Genomic DNA, 26,460 nt, shown 5'->3' with positions numbered 1-26,460 from the left:
ATTATCTGTACTCATGGTTAGTATTCAAAGAGGAAAAAACACAAAAAGATTTGAGTTATTGGTAAATCACTCCCTCACGTGTTTACACTCTTGAATCACTCCTTGCAATTCTTCCAATTGAACTTCAGAATCTTAGTTCAACCAACCAACTCAAAGATCACGTTTAGAATCAAGGAATAAAACTTAACAATGAAAAGCAAGCACAAATTCTAGAATGAAGACTCAAAACGATATGGACAGTAGCACAAGAACATAAAAATTGCACTACTTTAATGATCAATTAGAGTGTAGTGAACAAGCAAACACACCCTAATAATGTAATAGAAGCAACAGAAAGCTCACACAAAAACAAAGAAACTAGAATTTGAAAGACAATATTAGGATATAATGTATGAATTTAGCTTACTACAAAGCAAACCAAATATGGACCTAATTAATTCTACCCAAAACAAAGCAAGTAATCAAAGAAAAACAAAAGAAAACAGTTTGTTTAATAGGTTCAGAACCGTGCACGGGCGTGCTAGATGGAGCACGGGCGTGCGTGTAAGATCTTAGTCCAGCAAGTGGAAGTCAGAAAAGTGCACGGTTGTGCTTGAGGTGAAGCACGGGCGTGCTGCCTTGTGTTCCTTTTAATGCAGCCCAATTTAAGTAGGATTCTTAGATTTGACAAGGATTGTAGTAGATTTTGCTCAATCTCAAAAGATATGGTCAACTAATTTTTTGTTATCTTATCCACAAGTAGTTAAGATTGGATTTTATCACAAGATTATAGTGGATAACTAAATCCCATAAAATATGGTCAAATCCTTTTAGGATTAGGAACAATCCCACTAAATATGGTCAAATCTCCTAAGGATTAGGAATAATCCCACAAAATATGGCAAAATCCCACAAAATAAGGTAAAATCCCTTTGAATTAGGATCAAATCCCTTGGATTCAGGAACAAAATCAAGATCCACACAAGCAATTTCAATGGTGGACGAAATTTTTTTTTTTTTTTTTTAGTCAACAAGATCTAAGATCTAAACTTCCAGAATTGAAACAAGCACGAAATTACTAAATTTAATTGAAGCAAAAACGAATTGAAACTAAACAAAAGAAAACAATCACACAAAGAAACAAGATGAAGAAGAAAACAAACACAAGAACAATAAGAATAAGAAAACAAATAAACACAGATCCTAGAGCTAAGATAAATAAGAATTTACCTTAATCTTTGGCTCTGATACCAAACTAACGCGGAACCCAATGAAAATAAATTTCATGAACTCAATGACAAGTTTTGGAAGAGATCAAAGATCTAGAATAAATTCCCCTCTATGGCACCCAAAGCTTAAAGAAGCAAGAACACCAATAATAGAGTAAAAGAATAAGATAAACGCCACAAAGAATTGATAAGTTTACCTTGATTCTTGATGCAATTAGAAGAATGCAATCTCACACTCTCTAAAAATATGAACACGCCTAAGCATGAAGAAGTAGTCTTTAATTCATTGAATAATTGTTGAATAATTACAAAATAACAAGCTATTTATACTAATCTAAGAGGTCCAAATCCTTAGAGGATTTAGAGTTAGCTAAGGAGTAGGATTAGCAAATCTAAATCAACTAAGGAGTTGACTAACAAAATCATAACAACTTAAGGATTTGGAGATCTAATCTAAATCCACTAAAGATTGACTAAATCTAATCAAAATAAGGCTAATTATTCAAGGGTGGTCGAAATATTGGAGGCCCAACCCATTAGCAAAGCAAAAACTCAAAATAAGCTAACTAACTTAATGATAGGCAGGGACAAGCACGGCCTGGGTGTGCTATTTGGCACGGGCGTGCTTCAATGTAGGAGTTCCCTCGTGAGAGTCAGAGGGAAGCACGGCCAGGGTGTGCTATTTGGCACGGGGGTGCTTCAGAGTCAGAGGGAAGCACGGCCTGGGTGTGCTATTTGGCACGGGGGTGCTTCAGAGTCAGAGGGAAGCACGGCCTGGGTGTGCTATTTGGCACGGGGTGTGCTTCAAGGTAGTTGTTTTCCTCAGCAAGTCAGACGAGGGCACGGCCTGGGGTGTGCCATCTAGCACGGGCGTGCTAACCAAGCATGGTCTAGGCATGTCTTGTGTTGGAAATTCAGGTTCCAACTCAACATGTGCTTCCATCAATGTGAGAAACTTAGATGTTCTCCATGCTTCCTTGAGCTTTATGTTTGAGTGGTAGCCATTTCGTATCATATATAACCATTTATCTAAAATTCATTATAACTATATATGTACAATTCTACAATAATCATCTAATGAATACATTTATATATATATATATATATATATATATATATATATTTAAAGTTAAAATTTTCAATGGTTCATCATCCTGTACACACATGTTTATTTTATTTAAAAATAAATTTTAAAAAGTAAAAATTTAAAAATTTTGGAAGGTTAATTATGTATATTTTATTTGAAATTTTATTTCTAAAAAATATATCCAATCAAATTATATACAAACATAAACAAAAAAAAAGAATATTATTAAAGAAAATATACTTTTTCTTTATCTCTCTCCTAAATAAAATATTTTAAATTATAACAAAAATAGAATCATTTATTTAAAAAATAAATTTTAAAAATAAAATATAAAAATTTTCAAATGTCTCATTATCATATATATTTATTAAACAATGACTTAAAAAAATAAAACTTAAAATTTTAAAATGCTTAATTATCTACATGGATTTATTTAAAAAATAATTTTAATAAATTATATCTAATTATAATTATCTAGTTGGTGACTAAAGTTATTGAGGATATTCAAATTTCATTGAGGGCATGTTCGGCAATTTTAGCAGTTCTTATAGATGTTAGTTGTTGTACTAACTGTCAGCTGTTTTACTAGCTATTAGCGGTTAGATATTAACTGTTAGTGATTAATTGTTTATATAGCGGTTTAAAATAGAAGTGTTCAGTAAGAATAAATGTTTAATTAGCTATTTAATATAAAAAGACTAAAAAAACGTAACGTCATAGAAAAAAAGGTAAAGACATCATAAAAATTTATAAAACGTAAACGTTAATGAGAATAACGTCTCATTAAACACTACCTCAAATTCTAAACGCGAGGATAAATGTGATATTACCAACCACAATAATTAATTAAACAGTATTTTAATCCAATCAAAACACTAAACACTACTCTAAACGCTCTTGCCGAAAAGAGCCTTAAGGCAGTATCAAAGTCCCATCATCCCCCTATTTTCACATTTATATAGTATAGATTTTAATTTTCAGTTGGTATCTTTGAACAAAACGAAACTTGAAAATTGTAGAACATCTGGTTCAACTGAAATCTTCTGCTGTGGCAACGCACAAGCACTTCACCTTCCACTGAAATCTTTACTGTGGTACGCACAAACACTTCACCTAATGCCACTGTCACCTCTGCGCTGAATTATCTACGTTACTGGTAGTAATCATGATATACATTTTATTACAACTAACCAAACATATTCTAAATTGCTGTCTTAATGTTTCCAAAAGTTCTCAATGTCCAAACACCCTCGATAACCAATTGCAATTGTGAATTAATGGCTTTATAGGTTTGTGCAACACAATCTATGACACTCCAATATCCACCACTGTCGTTTGAGCCTCGGTGATTACACACAGAATTTACAGAAAAATAACAGACCCAAGAAAGACCGGAGGATTTTCTGATATTTAGAGAGGAAGTATGAGGCAACGATTTCACTAAAAATAGGTTTACAGAACAAGGTAAAAAAGGAAGGAAAAAAAAGTTACATCTCAAGTTGATGTCGGAAGATGCTTTTTTTCAGTACAAATAAAACACACCAACATGAAAAGAGAGAAATGTTCATATAAAAGCCTATCCTATCCTTATGTGAGGAACTAAAAGCATACTACACCATTGGGCACCAGCATAAACTCCAGGCAGTCTGAAGAGCGCTTGCCTCTCAAAACCATATAGCATCATGCAAATTGGAATCTTTCAGCAATTAGTATTAGCTGACATAAGCTATCAATCCCTCAAAAGCACAGTCCAGTCTTAGCAATACTCGTGTTTGGCTCTCTTCATTTGTAGAATTCAAAGTCCGTGTCCGACTTCTTCACGTTGGTTCGATAACCTTTCTCAAAGTCTTTTGGCAGTATCACATACCTATTTTTCCTCACCGCATGCATGCCTGCTTCCTGACAAATAGCTGCAATCTGCATGGTGCAATACAATTAGGGAATTGGCAAAAGTAACAAATGCCAAATGCATGTCAAATTCACACTACAATTGATCACCTTTCATGTCAATTTGTAGCCATTACATTAAATCAATAGATACACAAGAAATTTGGCTAAAACAACTAGCACTAATTAAGTCCGAACTCTGGAGAATTAAGTTTGATCTTTCAATGGTAAAAGACCTGATATTCGCTTATAAAGGAAAAATATAAAAATTATGAAGTAATTGCAATTTTGTAACAGGCCTTTGCACAACAGCCAGTATACCTGATAACAAACATTACATTTACATCACAAAATTGGCCAATAGCCATGCAATTTCTGCAACCATGTCTTTACATACTGATCACAATGATATATTATATGAATTTCTGTTACACGTCAAACGAGGCATTATATTATCTTCTGCTTAATAATTGACTTTTATAAGAAAATTAACAAGGCAGTTCAAATTTTAAATAATGTCTCTCTCAAGAATATCAAAAGAAATTAGCCCAGATTCTAGTTCCAATGAATATGAACCGATGAAGAAAATATGCAAAATTAAAATCAGAGAACATGAAGATTAAGTAAAGGGTGACTGCTATAAAAAGGGCCCAAGCTTCAGTTCCAACGAATATCTCCTGCGACTCCTAGGACTCCATGGAACCAATGAAGAAAATATGCAAAAATTTAAAATCATTGAACATGAAGATTAAGAAAAAGGAACTAACCTCAGCAGCACTAATTTTATCTGGCCTAGAAACATAATCTTCCAAGTCTACCTCATCACTGAGATTCATTTTAGATGTGCAAACCTGTACAAGAAGGGAAAACCATTAAAATCCTATTAACTTGCACTGAAACATCAAAAGTCCTAAAGACCAAATTTAACAGAGATGGTAAAACTGTCATCATGATTCAAATAGGATAACTTGATAAATCTCCTAGTTATTATTAACACTTAATTGTCACACAAAAAAATGAAGTACCTGAAAAACAAGCCTCTTTTGCCGTCTATCAGGCAATGGAAATTCAATTTTTCTGTCAAGCCTTCCAGGACGAAGGAGTGCGGGGTCCAAGGTGTCTGCGCGATTTGTTGCCATTATGACCTTAACGTTCACTGTCTGATCAAACCCATCCATCTAAAAGCAGAAGCCATGTACATCAAGGAGCAAATTATGGATCATTTACAAAATTATATCAATGTTTTACATGCAGAACCTAGGAGTATCTTCTTCAATATTTTGAAATTTTGTAACTTGTACCTGATTTAGAAGTTCCATTAAGATTCTTTGAACTTCCCTATCAGCTCCAGTTTGAGCATCGAACCTGGCAGTAGCAATAGCATCTACTTCATCAATAAATATGATTGCAGGGGCATTCTCCTTGGCAAGGCGAAATACATCACGAACCATTCGAGGGCCCTGGGGTAAAGAAAAGAGAAGATTTTATAAAGCTATATAAACCTAGAGTTAACTAAAAAGAAAGAAAAAAAGAGGGCAACCTGCCAAAGGGCAAATACATTTCCAACCAATAATAACACAACATAATTCCAAATGACTATCAGAAGTAGTTGAAAATATAATGTAAGCGCATATAATTGCTCCTCTCATGGAGGCATTGATTTGCAGTGGCCAACCGTTACCCTAGTAACACTTTGCCCTTGGACAATGTGATGCAGGGCCATATGGCTAAATTAGGAAGTCTTCTATGTTAATAAATTAGAAATTACTCTTTTTTTTTCTTTTTATTTAGGATTCCTATTCATTAGAGTATTAAATAATTAGAAATACTTTTCAGTATGGAATTATGCTTAGTATAAATGGACAACAATAGCTAGTTTATGTATTGTATGTTAATTCAGAATTTTAATTCTATGATTTTATTTTAAAAAAATTATTTCAGATTTTTCCAACCACAATCATCCTTTTTCTAGCCCTAATTGTTAAAAACTGATTGTCCTAAACCCCCTCCCCTATGTCAAAGTTGTATTCACAAAAGATCCTAAATTGCTGTAGGATTTATTTTTTGTCTCTTTTTTGGGGTTCTAAACTGTGGTTGGTAGAGGCAGAGGTCAAGGCAGAAGCAATCATGCCCAAGAAACAGATTTGGCTGGGATACAGCAAATGAGGATCTGACCTGGGCTGTACAAGCCTTGTAATGTGAGGAACATATAGAAGCCGAATGGAGATTCTGGAAGGCGACCACACAAACAACTAGAGATTCTAAAGGATCTAGAGGGTGATAAAGTGGAGGACGCAAACCCTTTTCATGAAGCTGGACCCACAAACCAAGCGACAGGTGGATTGCTAAGAGTTGTTACTACATGCTCTTGATTCTAATGGCTGTGGATGAAGATTGAAATAGCTAATTTTCATGGAAGGTCACATGAAGAAGATTATTTAGAGTGGGGAAAAAAAACAATGGTAGATGTTGATGACCACACCTAAAGCAAAAAGGAAAAAGAAGTTTGTTGTATTAATGCTCAAAACAGTGACAACAACAAGGACCTCATGGAATCTATCTATGATCAGAATTATGATGAGGAATAGCAAGTAATTGACCTCAAAGAGAATATTGTTATCCAACAAGTTCTTACTTACCCTAAGATAGAGGACAAGAAGATTGGAACATTGAAGATGAGAAGACAAAGGAAGATTGTTGTTCTTCAAGTATTTGCTTCTATGTATTGATAGCATTTGGTTGCCAAAAGAATTATCAACGGTAAGAGATGTCTATCATGCAATTAGGGATTTTTTGTTTCAACTTAATGACAGCTTATGTCCTCCAACTTATTCATTAAGATAATAAGAAATAAGTTTGTTTGTATGAGCTGAACTTATAAGTTGCTTCTCGGGACTTGCAAGTCATATTTTTTCTGAATGAAAAAACTTCGTTTTAGAGTCGACACTAAGCTATATAACTTATTGAATGAAAAGAAAAAATTGCCTTTACAATTATAAAATAACTCTATATACATTCAACAATAAATTCTTGATATCATTTCTTAATTATTCAGCAATCAATTTTTGATACCACTTTTTAATCATTCAGTTCAATAAGATAGTGGATTCAGATTCAGCATTCAAAATTCTGCCAAGACAAATGACTTCTTAATCTCATTTCTAGTACAACTTTTGCTAATCAAGCAAATAGTTTAGTGCACGTACCCCATGGTATTGAAATACATCTCCAAGCAACATGCCTAAGTAATAGAAGGCTTGTGCAAATACATGAAATGCTGTGTTGAACCAACTTTGCTTGCTAGGAAAACAGATGGATTATTAGAATAGCTTGTGATGTTGTTTACTCTTGCAAAAGCCCTCAAAACGAGGTATTCTGAGGAAAAGTTTACATGGATTGATCCTATTCTATTCTTATGCTGATATATCTAAACCTTTACTCATTGAAGCCGGATTTATGGCTTGAGAAGAATTATGCAGGAGCATCCAGCTAAATTAGGAAGTTTCCTTTTAGTTTCCTTCCTTATTTTAGGATTCCTATTCAGTATGTTAATTAATTAGGAAGCATTCGGTTTTCCTTTTTTATTTAGGATCCTTTTTAGTAGGACATTAATTAATTAACTAATTAGAAATACTTTTCATTACGGAATTAGGATTTGTCGTAGCTAGTATAAATAGGACAACAACTGTTAGTTTCTGTATTGTATTTTTCTCTATTAATTCAGACTTTTAATTCTAAGGTTATATTTAAGACCAATTACGTTCTATACTTCCAACCACAATCACCCTGTTCTCGCCTAATTGTTGAAAACTAATTGCCCCCGAGTCACACTGATTAGCATAATAATTTCATATTTAACCAGTTAATTATTTATCCTTAAAACAAGTTGAACAGTTGCCCTAGAAGAGGTAGGATAACAACTAAAACAAGTAAAGCTCAAGGGGATTGAATGAGGTTAGCACCTAAAAAACTATTCTACTTGTTTCAACTTCTCTTTATCTAACCTAGATTTCTAGCTTCAAATCACTTTGGAATGAAGAAGAAAAAAAAAAAAGAGACTTCTCTATCTACCTCCCATCTCAAAGGTTAAAATACTAATTTCACCATCACCTTAATGTCAACAATTAATAGGTTAATCATTACCCTTAATCTACCAAACACAGTAAATATGATTAATAGACTATGTTTACCCACATAACTCTCAGTCCCATAACCTCCAACGCTATACCAAAAGCACCGTTACAAGTCCTAAAATTTATCATTAAATCAGATAAAAGTGCTTAAGGATCTCATGAAAAGCACTATTCCTGCAAGAGCAAAATAGGGCTCCATTAGGTCACCATCATTGACACTATGCCAAGGTCACACGCAAAGCCTTCCTCCTGAGTTAAAATGATACGCTAAAAAAAGAAAAAATTGTAAATCTTTAACACATACCTCACCCAAATACTTCTGAACAAACTCAGAGCCAACAACTCTAATGAAGGCAGCAGTCGTATGATTAGCAACAGCCTTGGCAAGCATGGTTTTCCCAGTTCCAGGGGGACCATAAAGCAAGACACCACGAGGGGGATCTATTCCAATTTGTTTGTAAAGCTCATGGTGAGTCAGTGGCAGCTCTACTGCCTCACGAATTTCCTGCTTTTGAATATCACACCCTCCAATATCCTGCCAAAATGAAAATAACAGAAAAGAGGAAAAGGCGTTAAACAACCTAACATAATACCATCTCACAGCCAGATTGCTTATCGGTTAAGAATTTTTAAAATTACAATCACTATACCCATAAAAGCAAATATTTTCTAAGATATAACTACTTTAATGAGTTTCAAGCATAGTCAAGGATAAAAGCCATAATTTATGATAAGAATTTAAAAAAAAAAAAAAAAAAAAAAAAAAAAACAACAGCTAAAAATCCAATGAACAAGATACACTTGAACATAGTTGTTAAAGGCTGAACTTAAGGTGCGAAGGCTGAAGCCTTAAACACTGAAAGGAGGGCGACATTGATGAGGCGAGAGCTTTTGGGCTTGGGCATGCGCCTTTGCACAGGCACAAGGCACAGAAAAGGCACGCCTTTTTTAATTTTCTTCCCTGCAGTATCAGCTAGGATTTCCTTTAATGATTATATGATAGAGTAAGGAACAGTTCCAATATCTGTAAATTAGATGGCTGAAACAGAACAGAAAAAAAAAGAAAAGAAAAGAAGATAAAGAGAGTGTAAAGAAGAAGAGAGAAATTGTATTAGATCAATAGGACTGAATCAATAATAGTGGATTGTCAATACAATAATCTCAGGAGTCTAAAATGGAGAAAAGAAATACAAGAGCTAACAGAAATCTTGATTCCAAAGAAACCAAGCCAAGAGCTACAGCTCTCCAACAGAATAATCTGTCCAAAAACTATTTGCCCAAAAAATGCTCAGCCCTCTCCTCACTTGCCTTCTTGTACTGGTGTGATACCCTCATCATAACTGATTGTGACAGGTGTTACATTCTCATTCCTTGAATTATTCCCCTGTTTTCTTGGATCACTCACCAAATTAGCAGCAGCCTTTGGCCTTCTTGAGTAAACCTTAAAGGGCCTGGGCTCATTTCTATCAATACTTCCCCCTGAATTAACAGCCTTGTCCTCAAGGTTGTAGTATGGAAATTGCCCAATAAAGTCAGATGCGTCCATCCAAGTGGATTCTTCGACCGGACGGCCTGTCCACTGAACAAGGAATTGCTTGACGTTGGTATCATCTTTCTTGACGGAGCGAGTCTGTAATATGGCAACAGGTTCTACTATAGGCTCTCCAACATCTTGCAGCTGTTCGGGCAGTTCGGTGACCAACCTGTGCTCCCCCACGACCTTTTTCAACTGAGATACATGGAAGACTGGGTGTATTCGAGAGGAAGAGGGCAGGAGCAGCTTGTACGCTACGGCACCCACTTTAGCAACAACCTCGAAGGGGCCGTAATAGCGTGCTGCAAGTTTAGCATTAAACCGTGCGGTTACTGACTGTTGCCTGTAGGGTCTGATTTTGAGGAATACTTTGTCACCCACCTGAAATTGCACATCGCGCCTATGACGGTTGGAGTACTTAGTCATCAAGTGCTGAGCCTTGGTAAGGTTGAATTTCAACTGGCGGATGATTTCGTCCCGGTCCTGAAGTTGAATTGACACTTCCTCTACCTTTATTTCCTCTGGCAGGCGTTGATGAATGGTGGGGGGTGGACGGCCATAGACTATCTCGAAAGGTGTCATCTTTACTGAACCTTGGAAGCTTGTATTGTACCAATATTCTGCCCATCCCAACCATTTTGCCCAGCTTTGTGGCTGCTCGGAGCAGAAGCAGCGGAGGTAAGACTCAACACATCGGTTTAGAACCTCAGTTTGCCCGTCCGTCTGTGGGTGGTAGGCTGATGAGAACTTGAGTTGGGTGCCTTGGAGCTTGAATAATTCTTTCCAGAAGTTGCTTAAGAAGAGTGGGTCACGATCACTAACCATAGTTTTAGGAAATCCATGAAGCCGAACAATTTCTGAAGTGAACAATTCAGCCACTCGTTTAGCAGTGAAAGGATGCTTCAATTTCAAAAAGTGACCATACTTGGATAATCTGTCCACAACCACTAAAATACAATCAGCCCCATGAGATCGTGGTAAGCCAGTGATAAAATCTAGGGCGATTTCCTCCCAAATCATATTGGGAATGGGTAGTGGCTGTAGCAGCCCAGCAGGGGATTGAGCCTCGTATTTCTGTTGCTGACAAACCAAACAAGCAGCCACAAATTTCTGGATTTGTCCCATCATCCCTGTCCAATAAAAGCTTGAGGCAATGCGACGGTAGGTGCGATATGCTCCGGAATGACCACCCGTGGGTGTAGAGTGAAATTCTGAGATTATCTGCTCTAACCACTTAGAAGTAGCAGGAAGAACGAGCCTTCCCTTGAAATAGAGTCTACCATGGATGAGACAATAATGAGGATGCTTCTTAGGATCTTTCCGCAAGTCAGAGGTTAACTGTTGCAGAACCCCATCGGCCTGAATTTCTTGGTTGATTTCTTTCCAATCTGCCCATTGAGAGTATGACAGTGCTTGGAATTGAGGGCTGTCAGCCTGTCGGGATAGTGCGTCGGCAACTTTGTTGGAGATTCCGGGCTTATATTCAATCTGAAAATTGTAACCCATTAGTTTGGAAATCCAATACTGTTGTGCGGGGGTGGTTACCTGTTGGGAGAGCAAGTGGCCTAGGCTCCGTTGATCGGTACGAACTAAGAAATTTCGGCCGATCAAGTATGGCCTCCAATGACGGACAGCTAGGACTAAGGCCATTAGTTCATTATCATAGGCTGATCTTCTTGAAGCGGGATCAAAAGTGCCTTTACTGAAGTAGGCAATGGGTTTGCCTTGCTGCATTAGGACAGCCCCTATGCCAGTCCCAGACGCATCACACTCAACAACAAAGGGCTTAGTGAAGTCGGGCATAGCAAGTACAGGAGATGTAGTGACTGCTTCCTTCAGTGTTTCAAATGAATCTTGTGCCAGTGAGGTCCAGGAGAACTTTTGTTGAGACTCTTTCCTCAAAAGTAAAGTGAGTGGCCGAGCCAATTGACCGTAATTGCGGATGAACTTCCTATAGTATCCTGTGAGTCCCAAGAATCCCCTGACAGCTTTTACAGACGTCGGGGTTGGCCATCGGAGAATACTAGTAACCTTTGCTGGATCCATGGAAACCCCCTCGCTTGAGATTATGTGCCCCAAGTACTCCATTGATGACTTGGCCAAGGAACACTTCTTTGGGTTAACATGTAGTTGATGCTGTTCTAGAAGGGTAAGAACCATGGATAAGTGTTGAAGATGAGATTCCCAGTCCTTACTGTAAATCAGTATGTCGTCAAAAAATACTAACACAAAACGGCGAAGGTGAGGGCAGAATATGTCGTTCATAACAGCTTGGAACGTGGCAGGAGCATTCATAAGCCCAAAGGGCATAACCAAGAACTCGTAGTGTCCTGTGTGTGTTCGAAAAGCTGTCTTGTGAATGTCAGGCGTCGAAACTCGGATTTGAAAGAACCCCGATTTCAAATCTAGCTTGGTGAAAAAACAGGCGCCATAAAGTTCATCTAGCAACTCTTGAACCACTGGAATTGGATACTTGTTCGGGACAGTAGCTTTGTTCAATTGGCGGTAATCGACGCAAAAACGCCAACTACCATCTTTCTTGCGCACTAGCAACACCGGGCTGGAGTAAGGACTGTGACTAGGTTGTATAATTCCAGCAGATAACATCTCAGATACTAGCTTCTCAATTTCGTCTTTCTACAAATGGCCATACCTATATGGTTTAACACAAATCGGTTCCTGCCCTGTTTTGAGAATAATTTGATGGTCAGCTGGCCGATGAGGAGGAAGAGATCGAATCTCGTCGAAGACAATCTGGTGTTTCTCTAGTAGCCTGTGCAATGCCGATTCTTGTGAAGACGAGAGCTCATTGGTGTGTAGTGGGGAAATTTCAGCATCGACCCCCCAAAGCAAAACAGAGAAGTCTACGTCCAATAGTTTGCGGATGGACTTCAGGGAAGAAGGCGTTCTCATAAGAGACGGGTCACCCACTAGAGAAACGGTCTGTCCGTCATGAGTAAACTCCATAGTCATCTGAGCCCAATTGCTCCGGATATCACCCAAAGTTTCCAGCCATGCTATTCCCAGAACGAAATCAACCCCATGTAATGGAAAGATGAAGAAGTTGCCCACAATTTCAAATGAACCAACCCGTACCTGAAGTTGACGACACATACCCGAGGCAGCTACTCGATTACCGTTCCCAAGGCGGACATAATAGACAGGAGTGGGGGTGACTGTAAGTTTGAGCTCTTTGTGGAGTTGGGACGAGATAAAATTGTGGGTTGCTCCACTATCCACCATGATCACGACCTCCATAGAGGAGAAAGTACCTTTGAATTTCATGGTTTTTGGTTTAGAGATGCCCCCAATTGAGTTAAGAGAAAGCTCTATATTGGAGAAGTGAGCTTCATCCCAGGTGACAGGAGGATCAGTCTCAACGGTGACATCCATTTCGGCCATCTGGCCTTCATTCTCTGCGGGCTCGTCTTCGCTAGCAATTAGGGCACGAAGGGCGCGATTGGGGCATTCGTGAAGGGGTGAGTAAGGCTGTTTGCACTTAAAGCAAAGGCCCCTGGCTCGGAGATTTTGGTATTCTTGGTGGGAGTAGTGGCGGGTGGTTCTTGGAGGATGAATGTGGGTGGCTGGTTTTGTAGGTGGTGCGGGTAGAGCTAGAGGGCGTGGTAAGGAATCTGGTGGTTTGAGGGGTGGGGATGGAGGTGTTTCACGTTTCTGCAAGGTGAAGGTGTTAGTTGGGTATTTGGAGTAGCTTGGGCCTGAGGATTTTGGGCCTAGCCCGAATTGGGTGGGTAAGTGTTGTTTGGTGGGAGAGAAGTTGATTTCCCTTTCAATTTCACGTGCCACCTTCATCGCGCGACGCAAATCGACTGTGTTAGGTGAACGCAGACGGAGTCGAATGTCACAGCGGAGACCATTGAGGAAATATCCTAACAGCTGTGGGTCAGACAAGGATGGGGCTTGGGCTGCTCGGGAGATGAACTTGACAATGAAGGAGGAGACTGTCCCAACCTGTTTGACGGCAGCAAGGAGCTCGTAGGGGTTCTCAGAATCATCGCCGCTGAACTGAATGGCTATTTCCTCTTTTAACTGGTCCCAAGAGAAAGCAGGCTCGCGCTGCCGAACCCATCGAAGCCAGTGAAGAGCTTCTCCTTCCATAGCCACAAGGGCCAAGGGAATCTTCATATCGGGTTCTGATTGATGGAGCTCAAAGTATTGTTCTGCCCGTGCAATCCAACCTATCGGGTCAGACCCATTGAAGGTAGGCATGTCAACTTTCTTAATCTGGTCTTGAATAGATGTGGGTGTGGAAGGTGTTGTGGCTGGTGGTGTGGGAATGGTTGTAGTGGGCGCGATGTTTGGAGGAGGTTGTGGTCGGGAAGAGGTTGGTTTGGGAGAGGAGTCACCGGATTCTGTTTGGGCCCTGCCGGCAGTGAGAACCGACATAAGTTGGTCGAACTTGGTTGTGAGAGTGGACATTTGGTTGGTGAGGGATGTAAGGTTCTGGGTATATTCAGTGTGGAAGGATGTTTGAGAGTTGTCAAGGGTGGCAAGATGAGCTTCAATGGTGGAAATATTCCTCTCTATCTGATCAATCCGCGAGTCTTGTCTGGTATTTGTCATTGTGGAGATCGAAGAAAAGGGCAGGTCGAACCAAATTGATAGAGTAAGGAACAGTTCCAATATCTGTAAATTAGATGGCTGAAACAGAAAAGAAAAAAAAAGAAAAGAAAAGAAGATAAAGAGAGTGTAAAGAAGAAGAGAGAAATTGTATTAGATCAATAGGACTGAATCAATAATAGTGGATTGTCAATACAATAATCTCAGGAGTCTAAAATGGAGAAAAGAAATACAAGAGCTAACAGAAATCTTGATTCCAAAGAAACCAAGCCAAGAGCTACAGCTCTCCAACAGAATAATCTGTCCAAAAACTATTTGCCCAAAAAATGCTCAGCCCTCTCCTCACTTGCCTTCTTGTACTGGCGTGATACCCTCATCATAACTGATTGTGACAGGTGTTACATTCTCATTCCTTGAATTATTCCCCTGTTTTCTTGGATCACTCACCAAATTAGCAGCAGCCTTTGGCCTTCTTGAGTAAACCTTAAAGGGCCTGGGCTCATTTCTATCATTATATGATCTAGCTGCCTCTTCTCTTCTTAAATTATATGTTTAAGTTAAAAAATAACAATAATAACAGAAGAAAAGAAAAAAAATAAACGGATTCTCTCTTTCCTCCATCAAAACTCAGGTATATATCCCTCTCTCTTTCAATCTCTCTTGCTTCTCCTCCCTTCTCTAATTCAATATCTTCAAATATAAAGGGTTGTGCTGCCAAATTTTTTCTGATTTTGTTAGGATTTCAGTCACAGTAACCCTAATGAGAGTGTGTTTGGATACTGAGAAAAGGGTAGAAAATTAAAGAAAAGAAAGAGTAGAGAATAAAGAGAGAATTATGGAAGATAGGGAAAATAAAGAAGAAAGAGAAGAGGCTATACAACTTTTTATTTGACTTTTCAATCGCATTGGTAGATCCTGTGCTGCAGCTAACTTAGTTACAACCATATTCAAAAATGATTCAAGAATCACAATTAAATCATAACTCATAACATTTTTACAATCAAATCAAAATTGGAACTTATTATCCTTACAGTTATATCATTATATGTTTTATATTATTAATGATCTTTTTCAATTTTTTGAAGTTATTATATATTCTTTTAATTATTTTCTATTTTTGCGCCTCACCTCACTGAGGCTAGCACCTAGGCTGCAGCGGCCCTTTGCACCTTAGTGCGCGTAGGGCCTTTAATTAATATGCGCTTGAAAGGCATCTTGGAACTGTCCAAACAAAAATTATATAACAATTACAAACTGCATATTATCAAGAATTCAAGACAACTGCAGTCGTATGAGGTTTTCATCAGATTACAAGCAAGAAATATCAAATATGAGAAAGGTTACAAATCAATTTCAAATGTTATCAAATGGCCTCCCTTTGTCTCTGAATATTACATCCCACAACATTATCATCACAGTGAGCAAAAGAATGCAACCGAAACAAGGCCTTTAAGGCAATGTCACTAATGATTTAGTAAATCATTACTTAATAAGAAATAGATTTTCAGCAATTTGGCTATAACTGTGAGAACCTTACATGCGCCGGTTTAATATCTTCCTATCAATTTTAGATTTATGTTCTAATTCTTTTTAACAACCCTAGTCTCATTATAGCCCTCCGGAAGTCTAAATATGCCCATTATGAGATACTCATTCTTGTCATTATTTTCTAAGAGCAATAACTAAGAACACAGAAGGGGATAATAACCGACTGGATATCTCTGCAAGATCACTTTACAACACGTTTACATATGCGCCAGTAACAGATCATTACTATTCTCCAGCTGCAAAGTATGCCAACGGTTCGAAACCCCTAAAAAGCAAGACTTTCTCCATATAATTTCTAATCCCAGACAACAGGAATTAGAAAAAACTAATGACTCAATAGAACATAATCAAGGCAAAACCTAAATCGCATTTAGCCTCGAGAACCAAAAATTCTCTAATCCACAATTACCAAATTGGGAAAATTCAAAACAAAATATGAAAAAACCCTAATTCAAAATAGACGAAAGAAAAGGAGCAAATCGGACTTACATTGTAAGTGACATCAGGTTTCTCGGACTGGCTAAGTAGAGAAATACTGGAATCAGCCTCAGGAGGCAAGACATCCACAAGAGCATTTGAATGTCGGTGCAGGGCGACAGAAGCAGAGGGCTTCAATAGTTCTCTATTGATGGTGCTAAGAATTCTCACATAGTAATTAGACCCCGTAGTCGAGCCTACAATACCATTATTCTGGTCGACCATCTCCATGAACTGTCCAATTACAAGTGGCACCGATTGGATCCGCTTGACCTCTTCCTGAGCACGGAGAAGCTCGCGCTTCAAATTCTTTTGCTCGTCTTTGACATACTCCTCCTGGATGTCGATGAACTCGAGCTGACGCTGGAGAGACTTTAGGCGGCTGTAAAGGTCGTCTTCGTCGGAGTTTGATAGGTCGGCGAAGGAATGTTGTACGTCCGTTCTCGCCGCAGAAAATGATGGCGGAGGTTCAGATACGGGTTTCGGATCCAAAACCATAGCTGAAGAAGCCATCACAACCGAAAGAAATCAGATGTTTTGATCTCTCCTTTGCTTTGTTGATAACTCGGCGAATATGTTTTGGGTAAATCGGAAGAAAAACAATGGTTTTTAAAATAGCAGTGTCTTTTTGGCTAAGCTAAACTTGTCAGTGGAACAGTTTCTTTTTCTTTTTCTTTTCCCCCTATATGCTACCCTTCGTTATATTTTATTTGCATAAAATAAACATATTAAGAATCTATAGCTTTTTTTTTTTACCTTTTGAATTATTAAAATATTAGTAAAAATTTTTCATTTAATAAATAATTATAAAAATTATCATGATAAAAATAATTATTTATATAAATAAATTTAAAAATTTTATAAATATTTTAGAATTTTTAAAAAATGAATAATAAGCAAACAAAATAGAATGAATAATTTAAGTCTTTCATTTAATGAATTTTACCCTTGAATTATTAAAATATTAATAAAAATCTTTCATTTAATGAATAATTATAAAAGTTATCATGATAAAAATAATTATTTATATAAATAAATTTAAAAGTTTTGCAAATATTTTAGAAATTTCAAAAAATGAATAATAAGTAAACAAAATAGAATGGATGAAATATTAATTAATAATTAATTATAGTAGAACTGGTCCTATGTCGGTTATCCAAGGCTTGTTTGGATGAAAAGAGGAAGAAATCATTAAAGTAAAATATAGTAAAGTATGATATGGCAAAGTATGGTAAATGTCTTTTTTATATTTGTGGAGAAATATAGTAAATGAAGGTTTAATAGCACTATTTTATTTGATTTGATAGCAGATGAAGGTATTGTTAAATATAAAGATTACGAAAATACCATTATCATCAAAGATTTATAAATATAGTAATGGATAATTTTGGAAATCAGATTGTTTAACCCTGCTTACATCCCAATTGGACGAGTTGAAGATTGTGGTGTTTAGATGGTTTTTCAATCTCTCAAATAACTTTCAAAAAACCATCCTGTCCCTCAAACCCTCCTCTCAAATGACTAATTAATCTTACTTTACCTTACACTATCCAAATCCACCAAATAACCTCCATATAGCCCGCCCATTAAATTGTACGGGTTTGAAAGTAGATTTTCTACACTACATTTGAAACAAATAAATTATGGTCGTAGAATTCATTTATAAATAAATTTCAAATAAAATTTATTAGCAAATGAGTTTGTTATATTTGGTATGCTACAATTTAAAATTTAAAATTAGAAATTCAATAGAATTCCACAAAATTATGCTTGGAATAATTCTTAAATGAAAATTCATTTGTTTTTATTTCTTAAAATATCGTTAACATAATAATTTAATAAAAATAAATACACTCATATTCCACCTAATTTATTAATTAATTATTGATTAATTAAATTTTAAAAGTTCATATTTTAAGTCCTTGCAAATGTTTAAATTTTATTTTAAATAATAGATTAAAATATATTCAAAATTAAAATCGAATTTTGTTGGGTTTCAATATCAATAATATGCAGCAGAATAATATAATTATAATAAAAAATAATTATACCAACATGGATCCGTTTAAACGATTAAAGCAATAGAATTATTTAGAAGAATATATCTTTTGCAGATTCTTTACAACTTCGATCTATATGGCTAGATTGTCACAAACCACAAGCCGTCTAAGTGTCCGGCTTCTAGTAATATCTACAGGAATAGGCAATCGAAAAACTCTAAACTATTTTAGAAGATTAAGAGGTTAGAGCGTAAGATAGCATACGCTCTATATTTAGTTTTGTAGCTATGAGCAACAATTCACAGTTAGATATATCTTAAACCTTATATATGAAATCCTTAGGTTATAAATAAATAAATTATAATATTTATTTAAACCTTTTAAATAAATAAATTACAACTAAAATATATATGTGCCTATTTATTTATTTAAACAATTTAAATAAATAAATCATAATACATATAGTAATAGAATTTTCAATTTAATCAATTATATTTATTTATTTAACTATTTAAATAAATAAATCATAATTAAAATATTAGGTTTATTTAATCTAAAATTTATCTTAAATAAATCAATTAAGTCAATACTTAATAATTTAGGTAAAATTGTAATTTAAATATAAATTTAATTTTGCCCTTAATGTCCCAAAACTAATTTGTAATCAAGTCATACTTGATTCGATTTTTCGTTTTTACTTTCTCATATTCATTCTTATGTGTGTGACATTCTAGGTTCCAAATATGGTGGCAAAAAATATAAATTAAATTGTTAATTAATAATTGAAGGTCAACTACATTGTTTAGAAACATGTCAAGACTACCTGTTGACGCGTGTCTTTATGCCCCCCGCCTGATCCGATGAGGATACAAGGATGCAGAATGAAGGGTTAATGCTATCTAGAAGTCTTTTAATCTAAGGATTTAAATTAAACCAATTTTAAGTTTCTGGTTGGGTCAGAGTTGCGTCACGCAGCTAAGCAGGCGCGTGACGGCACTGTCAGCTGGGTCACGCAGCTCTAATCCAAATGCAATTTGGATTTGTATGACGTCACCAAAAATGACGACATAACGGTTTTTTATTCTACCTGAGCGACACTTGGCTGTAGTCCAGAAAGGAAGCTACGTCACGCATCTAACAGATCGGTCACCCAGCCATAAGCTGCGTGACACAGCTACCCTCTGCTGCCCTACATATATAAATTGATCTTTTTCTCTCATTTTAGGAGGCTTTTTGAAAGACTCACTTTCGGCTATATTTTTCTCCAGAGACTCTTCTGAGTTCATTTGAAGAAAAATTGCCATTAGATATCAATTTAGGTAAAAACAAAATCATAGAAAAAGAAAAAATTAAGAGAGAAAAGAATAAGTGTTTGAATCCTTGGTGATAAAGCTTATGGGAGGCCTTAACTATCATTTGTTAAGGCATTTAAGCCACTTTCAATTCTCAATCTGAGGATTAGGTAACTCCTTTACCCTTCTTTGTATTTTTATTTACTTTTGTGGTTTTAGTAGTTTAAGCTTCTTTAAACTATATTATGTTCATCTTTGGTCTTTTAGGTTTTCTTAAAGCATATTTAGATAAAAAAATGATCTAAACAAATCATTTGAAAAATAAGCTTGGGTCAGAGCAGTTGCGTCACGCAACCAACGGATCCGTAATGGATCTGGAAGATGCATGACGGATCTGTTCATATCCAAAATTTTATTTCTATATCCAGTGTTCTATTTTCCAGATTGTGGATTTAAAATAAGTTTCTAATGGATCTGGAGTTTTAGGGACAGATCCGTCACGGAACTAGAAGATCCGTGACGCAGCTGTTTTAAGGTTCTAGAAATAATTTTTATTTTTTGAAAAAGAAAAAATTTTGCACAAAATAAAGTTTAATTTCTCCAATAAATTCGAAGATGTCCAATTATAAACAGATTGCAATTTAATTAAGTTTAGAGTACTAAAATGTAATTTTGCGTATTTACTTGTATGAATTTTACAATTTTAGGTTGAATGAAAAATAAAATAAAATTTATGGGTTTGTTAGTATTTTGCATGTTTAGGATTAAATTAAGAAATAAAATGTGATTTAGGTGCTAAATAATAATTATGCATGATTTTAGTTTTTGGTTTTTGGGTTTAATTTTGAATCGGGTAGAATGTATTTTAGGTTCGGTTTGTTGCTCGCCTTGAACCATAAGGCAAGAGCGGGTCTTTTATTTATTCGATTTAATCGCTTTGGTTTGAATGGTTATAAATGCGATAATTGGATTTGATTGGGACGATTAAGTAATTTTCCATATAAGAACTCGGTCCGATTCATTTGGGTTGGGTTTAAGTAAATAAATAATTTGGCTTTTCTAACTAAAATAAATTAGAAATCATAGGTTAAAAGAGGCCGATTTTTCCTGGCGTCGGCTTCCAACGGGCCAGCGTACCCAATTCCCTTATCCAGAATCGCATTGGTGCGCCCGACCAGTCTTTTTAATAATTTGGCCTTAAATAAAATTGGGTTTAAAATGGAGTCACTTTTTTTAAAATAAAATTGAAAACGGTCCCATTGTCGAAATAATGGGTGCCGACTCAAAAACTGTTTATAAGACCGATTTATCGGCATTGTATCCAATAAAATGTTTTATCACCACTTTTCATAATAAGATTACTTTCCACATCAAAATAAAATAAACAACATAAAATAATAAAATAAAAAGGATGTTTTCGAGTCACCCGGGGGCGGTACGAAAACAAATTGTCGACTCCGCTGGGGAAATGCACCCGCTAATCCCCGGTTATTTTTAATAATTAGTCGGTTGTAATTAGGAATTAACTCTGAAAACCTACGTTTTCTAAAATTGGAAATAAAATTAGTTAGAAAGCCGTCAGAAAATTCTTTAATCATCCTTGTTTGTTTATTTGCTTTCTTTTTTTTTTTTTTTATTTGAAGTTCTAGCATCCATACTGCATTCCTTTCTTCTCACCACTTTCTATCCGAAATTATCCCACAGTATTATTGTTAACTTCGGAGGTGGATCCAGCCTAAACCTTGCGTTTTAGGCACATCCACCTGAGAATTAACAATTTTACCAATCGCAAGCCCAGTATCTTAAAAGGCGCGTCAAAAGGAGTAGGCCCACATGAAAGCCCGAATCTTGTTTGCGGAACCCAGACCTTGTAAGCCCAATGGACCAAAGCCCATGCATATAGTTGAAAGCCCTAGTCACTTCCCCATAAGGAAAACCTGAGTCTGTTTGCTGTTGTTCTGTCACATTCATTCTGAGAGTTTATATCGCCAATCTCAAAACCCCATGCTAGTTGTTGAGATTAGACCAAATCCTAGCAAACAAATGTTGGAATTTTTACCAACAAAATTCGTGTGTGGGAGAGATAAGGTTGGAAAGCATGCATTTCCCAACTCCCGTTCCCTGCGTGTTATAAACTGTTCATATGTTGTGACATTCATGCATCACGTGATATTTTCGTTTCAGCCATGCATTAATAAGAGCTAATTTTCGGTATGGACGTTTGATCTTGATTTTGAGAGTGGACCTCTAATTCATTTTGAATAACATAATGCAATCGTTTATAGTGAATTGATACCCAAAAGAAAAGGGAGTTATAAGGGGGTTGCGATTCCTTAGAATTTTCACATTTCTCGCGTTATTTGAAAGTAAGCTTGAGATTGCAAAAAATTTGTAATTAATCAAAATAAGATCCTGCTTGGGACCATCTGTTCCAAGGCAAAAAGTAAGGACACAAACACAAAAATAATAATAAGAAATATCCCGCTTGGAAATTCTTTCATTTCAAGGCAAAAATTAGGGACTCGAGAGAAAATAGCCGACTGTAAAATCCAAAAGGAACGGTCGACGACAGATAATGCCGGAAATGTTTGAGTACAAAGTAAATTATTGCTATGTTATTCATGCCAAATTTTAGGTCCAGTCGTAAAAAACGAGATCTTATTTCCATACTGGTTATTAGCATATTAGATTTGCATTTCTCATCCTATGTGCCTATATTCTTCATGCATACATGCAGAACCCCCCTTTAGCTTAGGTCCTTTTACCTATCAGCCAGAGTTGATCCGTCCCGAGAAATCACTTCGGGAGTTTGCACCAACATCCTGGTCAACGTCTGGTCAGAAGATGCCAAGGAAGCCGGGAGGAAGATGCTGGAGATGTCAAAGCGCACATAGATGAAAGAAAAAGCTGCCCCAAAGATCGAGGATGCTCCTGGTGCCAATGAAGTAGTACAAACCATTAAAGATAGCTGTGATGAGTGTATTGAACAAGCTCTTAATCCTGTTTTTTTTTTTTGTTTTTCTGAATGTTGCTTTGAGAACGATCTGGATGGATTTCCTTTACTATTTCAATCAATGAAAGTGAATTTTGATTACTTGTTTTCTTGTTTTCCTGATTGTCGTGTTCATGGCATTGATTATACCACACGCATATTTGACATAAATGCATTGCATCATTTCGCATTTAACCTAAGCACTGCCGAAGATCCCAAAATAATCGAAATCGGATCAGACTTTAAGCATGAGCTCAGAAAGGATCTCCAAGAATGTCTCAAGAGGAATTCAGAAGTCTTTGCTTAGAGTTATGCTGATATGCTGGGAATTGACATGTCAATTGCAGAGCATTTCATCCCTACCGATCTGAATATCAAGCCAATAAAGCAGAAAAGAAGACGGGTCAGACCAGAGTGGCAAGACAAGATCAAGGCTGAGGTTCAGAAGCAGCTAGATGCAGGTTTCTTGGAGGTAGTGCATTACCCTGAGTGGTTAGCAAACATAGTCCCTGTGCTTAAGAAGGATGGGAGACTGAGAGTCTGTGTCGATATAGAGATTTAAACAAAGCCTCACCCAAAGATGACTTCCCACTTCCACATATAGATGTTCTGATCGACAGTGCTGCAGGAATGAGATGTTATTCCATTATGGACGGATTCTCTAGGTACAACCAAATCCTGATGGCTTTAATTGACAAGCACAAGACCGCCTTCACTACCGATTTTGGGACCTTCTGTTATAGGGTGATGCCGTTTGGGTTGAAGAATGCCGGAGCAACATATCAGAGAATGGCTACAACCTTGTTTCATGATATGATCCATAAAGGATTGGAGGTATATGTGGATGATATGGTGATCATGACAAAAACACAAGAAGAACATACGGAGATGTTGGAAAAGTTCTTCGCGCGGGTCAAACAATACAATTTAAGACTCAATCCCAAAAAGTGCATATTTGGAGTAATGAAGGGGAAGTTGTTAGGTTTTGTTGTGGGACCTAACGGGATTGAGATTGACCCAGATAAAATAAAAGCCATTCAAGACATGGAACCGCCGAGAATAGAGCGTCAAGTGAGAAGCTTCTTGGGGAAGATCCAGTATATCAGCAGGTTCATTTCCAGATTATCTATTACCTGTGCTCCAATCTTCAAGTTGCTTAGGAAGAACCAGCCGGTCAAATGGAATGAGGATTGTCAGAAGGCCTTTAACCATATAAAGGAGTACTTGATGAATCCACCAGTGTTAAGTTCTCCTAGACCGGGAGAATCTTTGATTCTGTACTTGTCTGTAGAGGATGCAGGAGTTGGAGCTATGTTGGCACAGTGAAACGCTGCTGGAGTAGAAAAGGCCATCTATTATATCAGTAAGAAATTACTGCCTATTGAGGACAAGTATAATTTGATAAAGAAGACATGTATGGCAGTGGTGTGGTCGATCAAGAAGTTGAGGCCTTATTTTGATTCTTTCAGGATCACCTTTGTTTCTAAAATTGATCCTATGAAGTATCGTCAGAAAACACCTACTCTTGAAGGACGGTTGTCCAAATGGTTAATTCAAATGTCCAGTATAGATGTGGAGTTTGTCATAAAGAAGACGGTCAAAGGTCGGGTGGTTGCAGAATTCCTGGCTGAGAATCCCATCGTAGATGATGAACCATGGGAACTAGAATTTCCAGACGAACATTTGTTATGTGTTGAAAAAGGGGTCTGGAAACTATACTTTGACGGATCAGCCAATAGGAATGGAGCTGGAGCTGGTATTGTGATAGAAGCGCCCAATGGTGAGGTGACAACAATGTGCAAAAGGTTATTGTTCCCAGTCACCAACAATATGGCAGAATACGAAGCATGTATTATGGGAATCGAGTCTCTTCTTGCAACAGGCGCTAAGGAGGTTGAGGTGATAGGAGACTCATTGTTGGTTATTGAACATGCCAGTGAAAGATGGAAAGTTGAGGAAGATAGGCTGAAGCCCTATGTTGAATACTTGTTAAAGAAAGCAACACTCTTTGACAAGATCACTTTTACTCACATAGGTAGAACTCATAACAGAATCCCAGATGCTTTGGCAAACCTAGCCTCAGCGTGGCAGGATTTGAGTAAGATCCAAAAGAAACCATTTATCATTACCGCAGCAAATATGCGATGCTATGAAGAATATTTTGTGAATCAGGTTGAGTCAGAGGAAGAACCTTGGTTTACGGATATTTTGCAGTACATGAAAGATGGAACCTTTTTTGATGATGCAACAAAAGAAGACCGATCGGTTCTAAGGAAAATGGCTTTGAAGTATGTCCTAGCTGATGGTGAACTGTATAGGAAGGCCTGGAATGGAATGCTTCTAAGATGTGTAGGCAAGAAGGAAGGAGAAGAGATAATGAAGAAGATCCATGGTGGAGTCTGTGGTACTCATTTGAGTGGCATGAGTTTGGCCAGAAAGATTATGAGGCAAGGCTACTTTTGGGTGCAGATGGAAGGTGACTGTGTCAGCTATGTTCGTCATTGCAAAGCCTGCCAGTACCACGATAACAAAAATCATTTGACTGCTGTCGAGCTCCATCCAACAACTCCTTGGCCTTTTTCAACCTGGGGTATAGATGTTATTGGTAAGATCACGCCGGCAGCATCAAATGGTCATAGTATATCTTAGTCGCTGTGGATTACTTTTCCAGATGGATTGAAGCTCAGTCTAACAAAACTTTGACTGCCAAACAGGTGGCTAGATTTATTGAGCAGAACATTTTCCGTCGCTATGGTGTTCCTCATCACATAGTTATAGACAATGGTTCTCACTTCCAAGCAGATGTCAGTCAGTTGTTATACAGATATAAGTTGAGCATCACCATTCTTCTCCTTATCGGCCTCAAGCTAATGGTGCAGTGGAAGCCGCCAATAAGGAGATTAAGAGAATTCTGTCCAAAATGTGTGAGAAGTATAGAAGTTGTGACGCGGAACCCAATGGAAATAAATTCCATGAACTCTATGACAAGTTTTGGAAGAGATCAAAGATCTAAATAAACTCCCCTCTATGGCACCCAAAGCTTAAAGAAGCAAGAACACCAATAATAGAGTAAAAGAATAAGATAAACGCCATAAAGAATTGATAAGTTTACCTTGATTCTTGATGCAATTAGAAGAATGCAATCTCACACCCTCTAAAGCAAGAACACGCCTAAGCATGAAGAAGAAGATCTCTCTTTGATTAATTGATTGAATAATAATCGTCAATAATTACAAAATAACAAGCTATTTATACTAATCTAAGAGGTCCAGATCCTTAAAGGATTTAGAGTTAGCTAAGGAGTAAGATTTAGCAAATCTAAACCAACTAAGGATATGACTAACAAAATCATAGCAACTTAAGGATTTGGATATCTAATCCAAATCTACTAAAGATTGACCAAATCTAAACAAATCTAGGATAAGGAATAATTAATCCAAACCAACTAAGGATAAGGAATAATTAATCCAAACCAACTAAGGATAAGGACTAACTAATCCAAACAAACTAAGGATAAGGAATAATTAATCCAAATCAACTAAGGATAAGGAATAATTAATCCAAACCAACTAAGGATAAAAATAAAAGGGTGGCCCAACCCATTAACAACATTACAACTCAAAACTAACAAAAATGGGCTAACTTATTACGTCAAATTTAGGCTCTAGTATGGCCAGGGCATGCCATATGCTGGAATTTCAGATTCCATCTCAACATGCGGTTC

At 36.8% G+C, this 26,460-nt stretch overlaps 2 protein-coding genes across 2 annotated transcripts; one reads left to right on the top strand and one right to left on the bottom strand.

Moving 5' to 3' along the window:
• Window positions 1-3,822: 3,822 nt before the first annotated feature.
• On the bottom strand, window positions 3,823-17,108 carry LOC105645534 (26S proteasome regulatory subunit 6B homolog). Its single transcript, XM_012231154.4, has 6 exons — window positions 16,465-17,108; window positions 8,620-8,850; window positions 5,484-5,642; window positions 5,208-5,360; window positions 4,950-5,033; window positions 3,823-4,212 (listed from the first exon to the last, which is right to left on the bottom strand). The coding sequence occupies exons 1-6, from the start codon at window positions 16,963-16,965 to the stop codon at window positions 4,078-4,080; spliced, it is 1,263 nt and encodes a 420-aa protein (XP_012086544.1). The 5' UTR covers window positions 16,966-17,108; the 3' UTR covers window positions 3,823-4,077.
• Window positions 17,109-24,152: 7,044 nt separating this feature from the next.
• LOC149498292 (uncharacterized) lies at window positions 24,153-25,385 on the top strand. Its single transcript, XM_089717287.1, has 3 exons — window positions 24,153-24,908; window positions 24,951-25,085; window positions 25,206-25,385. The coding sequence occupies exons 1-3, from the start codon at window positions 24,153-24,155 to the stop codon at window positions 25,383-25,385; spliced, it is 1,071 nt and encodes a 356-aa protein (XP_089573413.1).
• Window positions 25,386-26,460: the final 1,075 nt, after the last annotated feature.

The sequence above is a fragment of the Jatropha curcas genome, chromosome 2, assembly GCF_041381405.1.
Source record: "Jatropha curcas cultivar XTBG-Jc1 chromosome 2, XTBG_Jcur_1.0, whole genome shotgun sequence".
Classification (NCBI taxonomy): Eukaryota; Viridiplantae; Streptophyta; class Magnoliopsida; order Malpighiales; family Euphorbiaceae; genus Jatropha; species Jatropha curcas.
This window is presented reverse-complemented; position numbering and strand designations above follow the sequence as displayed.

Coding starts and splice junctions, on each gene's coding strand:
- LOC105645534 (XM_012231154.4), bottom strand. CDS start 16,965: ATGGCTTCTTCAGCTATGGTTTTGGATCCGAAACCCGTATCTGAACCT. Junction 8,851..16,464: donor AACCTGATGTCACTTACAAT/GTAAGTCCGATT, acceptor TCATTTTGGCAG/GATATTGGAGGGTGTGATAT. Junction 5,034..5,207: donor AAAAGAGGCTTGTTTTTCAG/GTACTTCATTTT, acceptor CTTCTTGTACAG/GTTTGCACATCTAAAATGAA.
- LOC149498292 (XM_089717287.1), top strand. CDS start 24,153: ATGGCAGTGGTGTGGTCGATCAAGAAGTTGAGGCCTTATTTTGATTCT. Junction 24,909..24,950: donor AAGAATATTTTGTGAATCAG/GTTGAGTCAGAG, acceptor GATATTTTGCAG/TACATGAAAGATGGAACCTT. Junction 25,086..25,205: donor ATGGAATGCTTCTAAGATGT/GTAGGCAAGAAG, acceptor TTTTGGGTGCAG/ATGGAAGGTGACTGTGTCAG.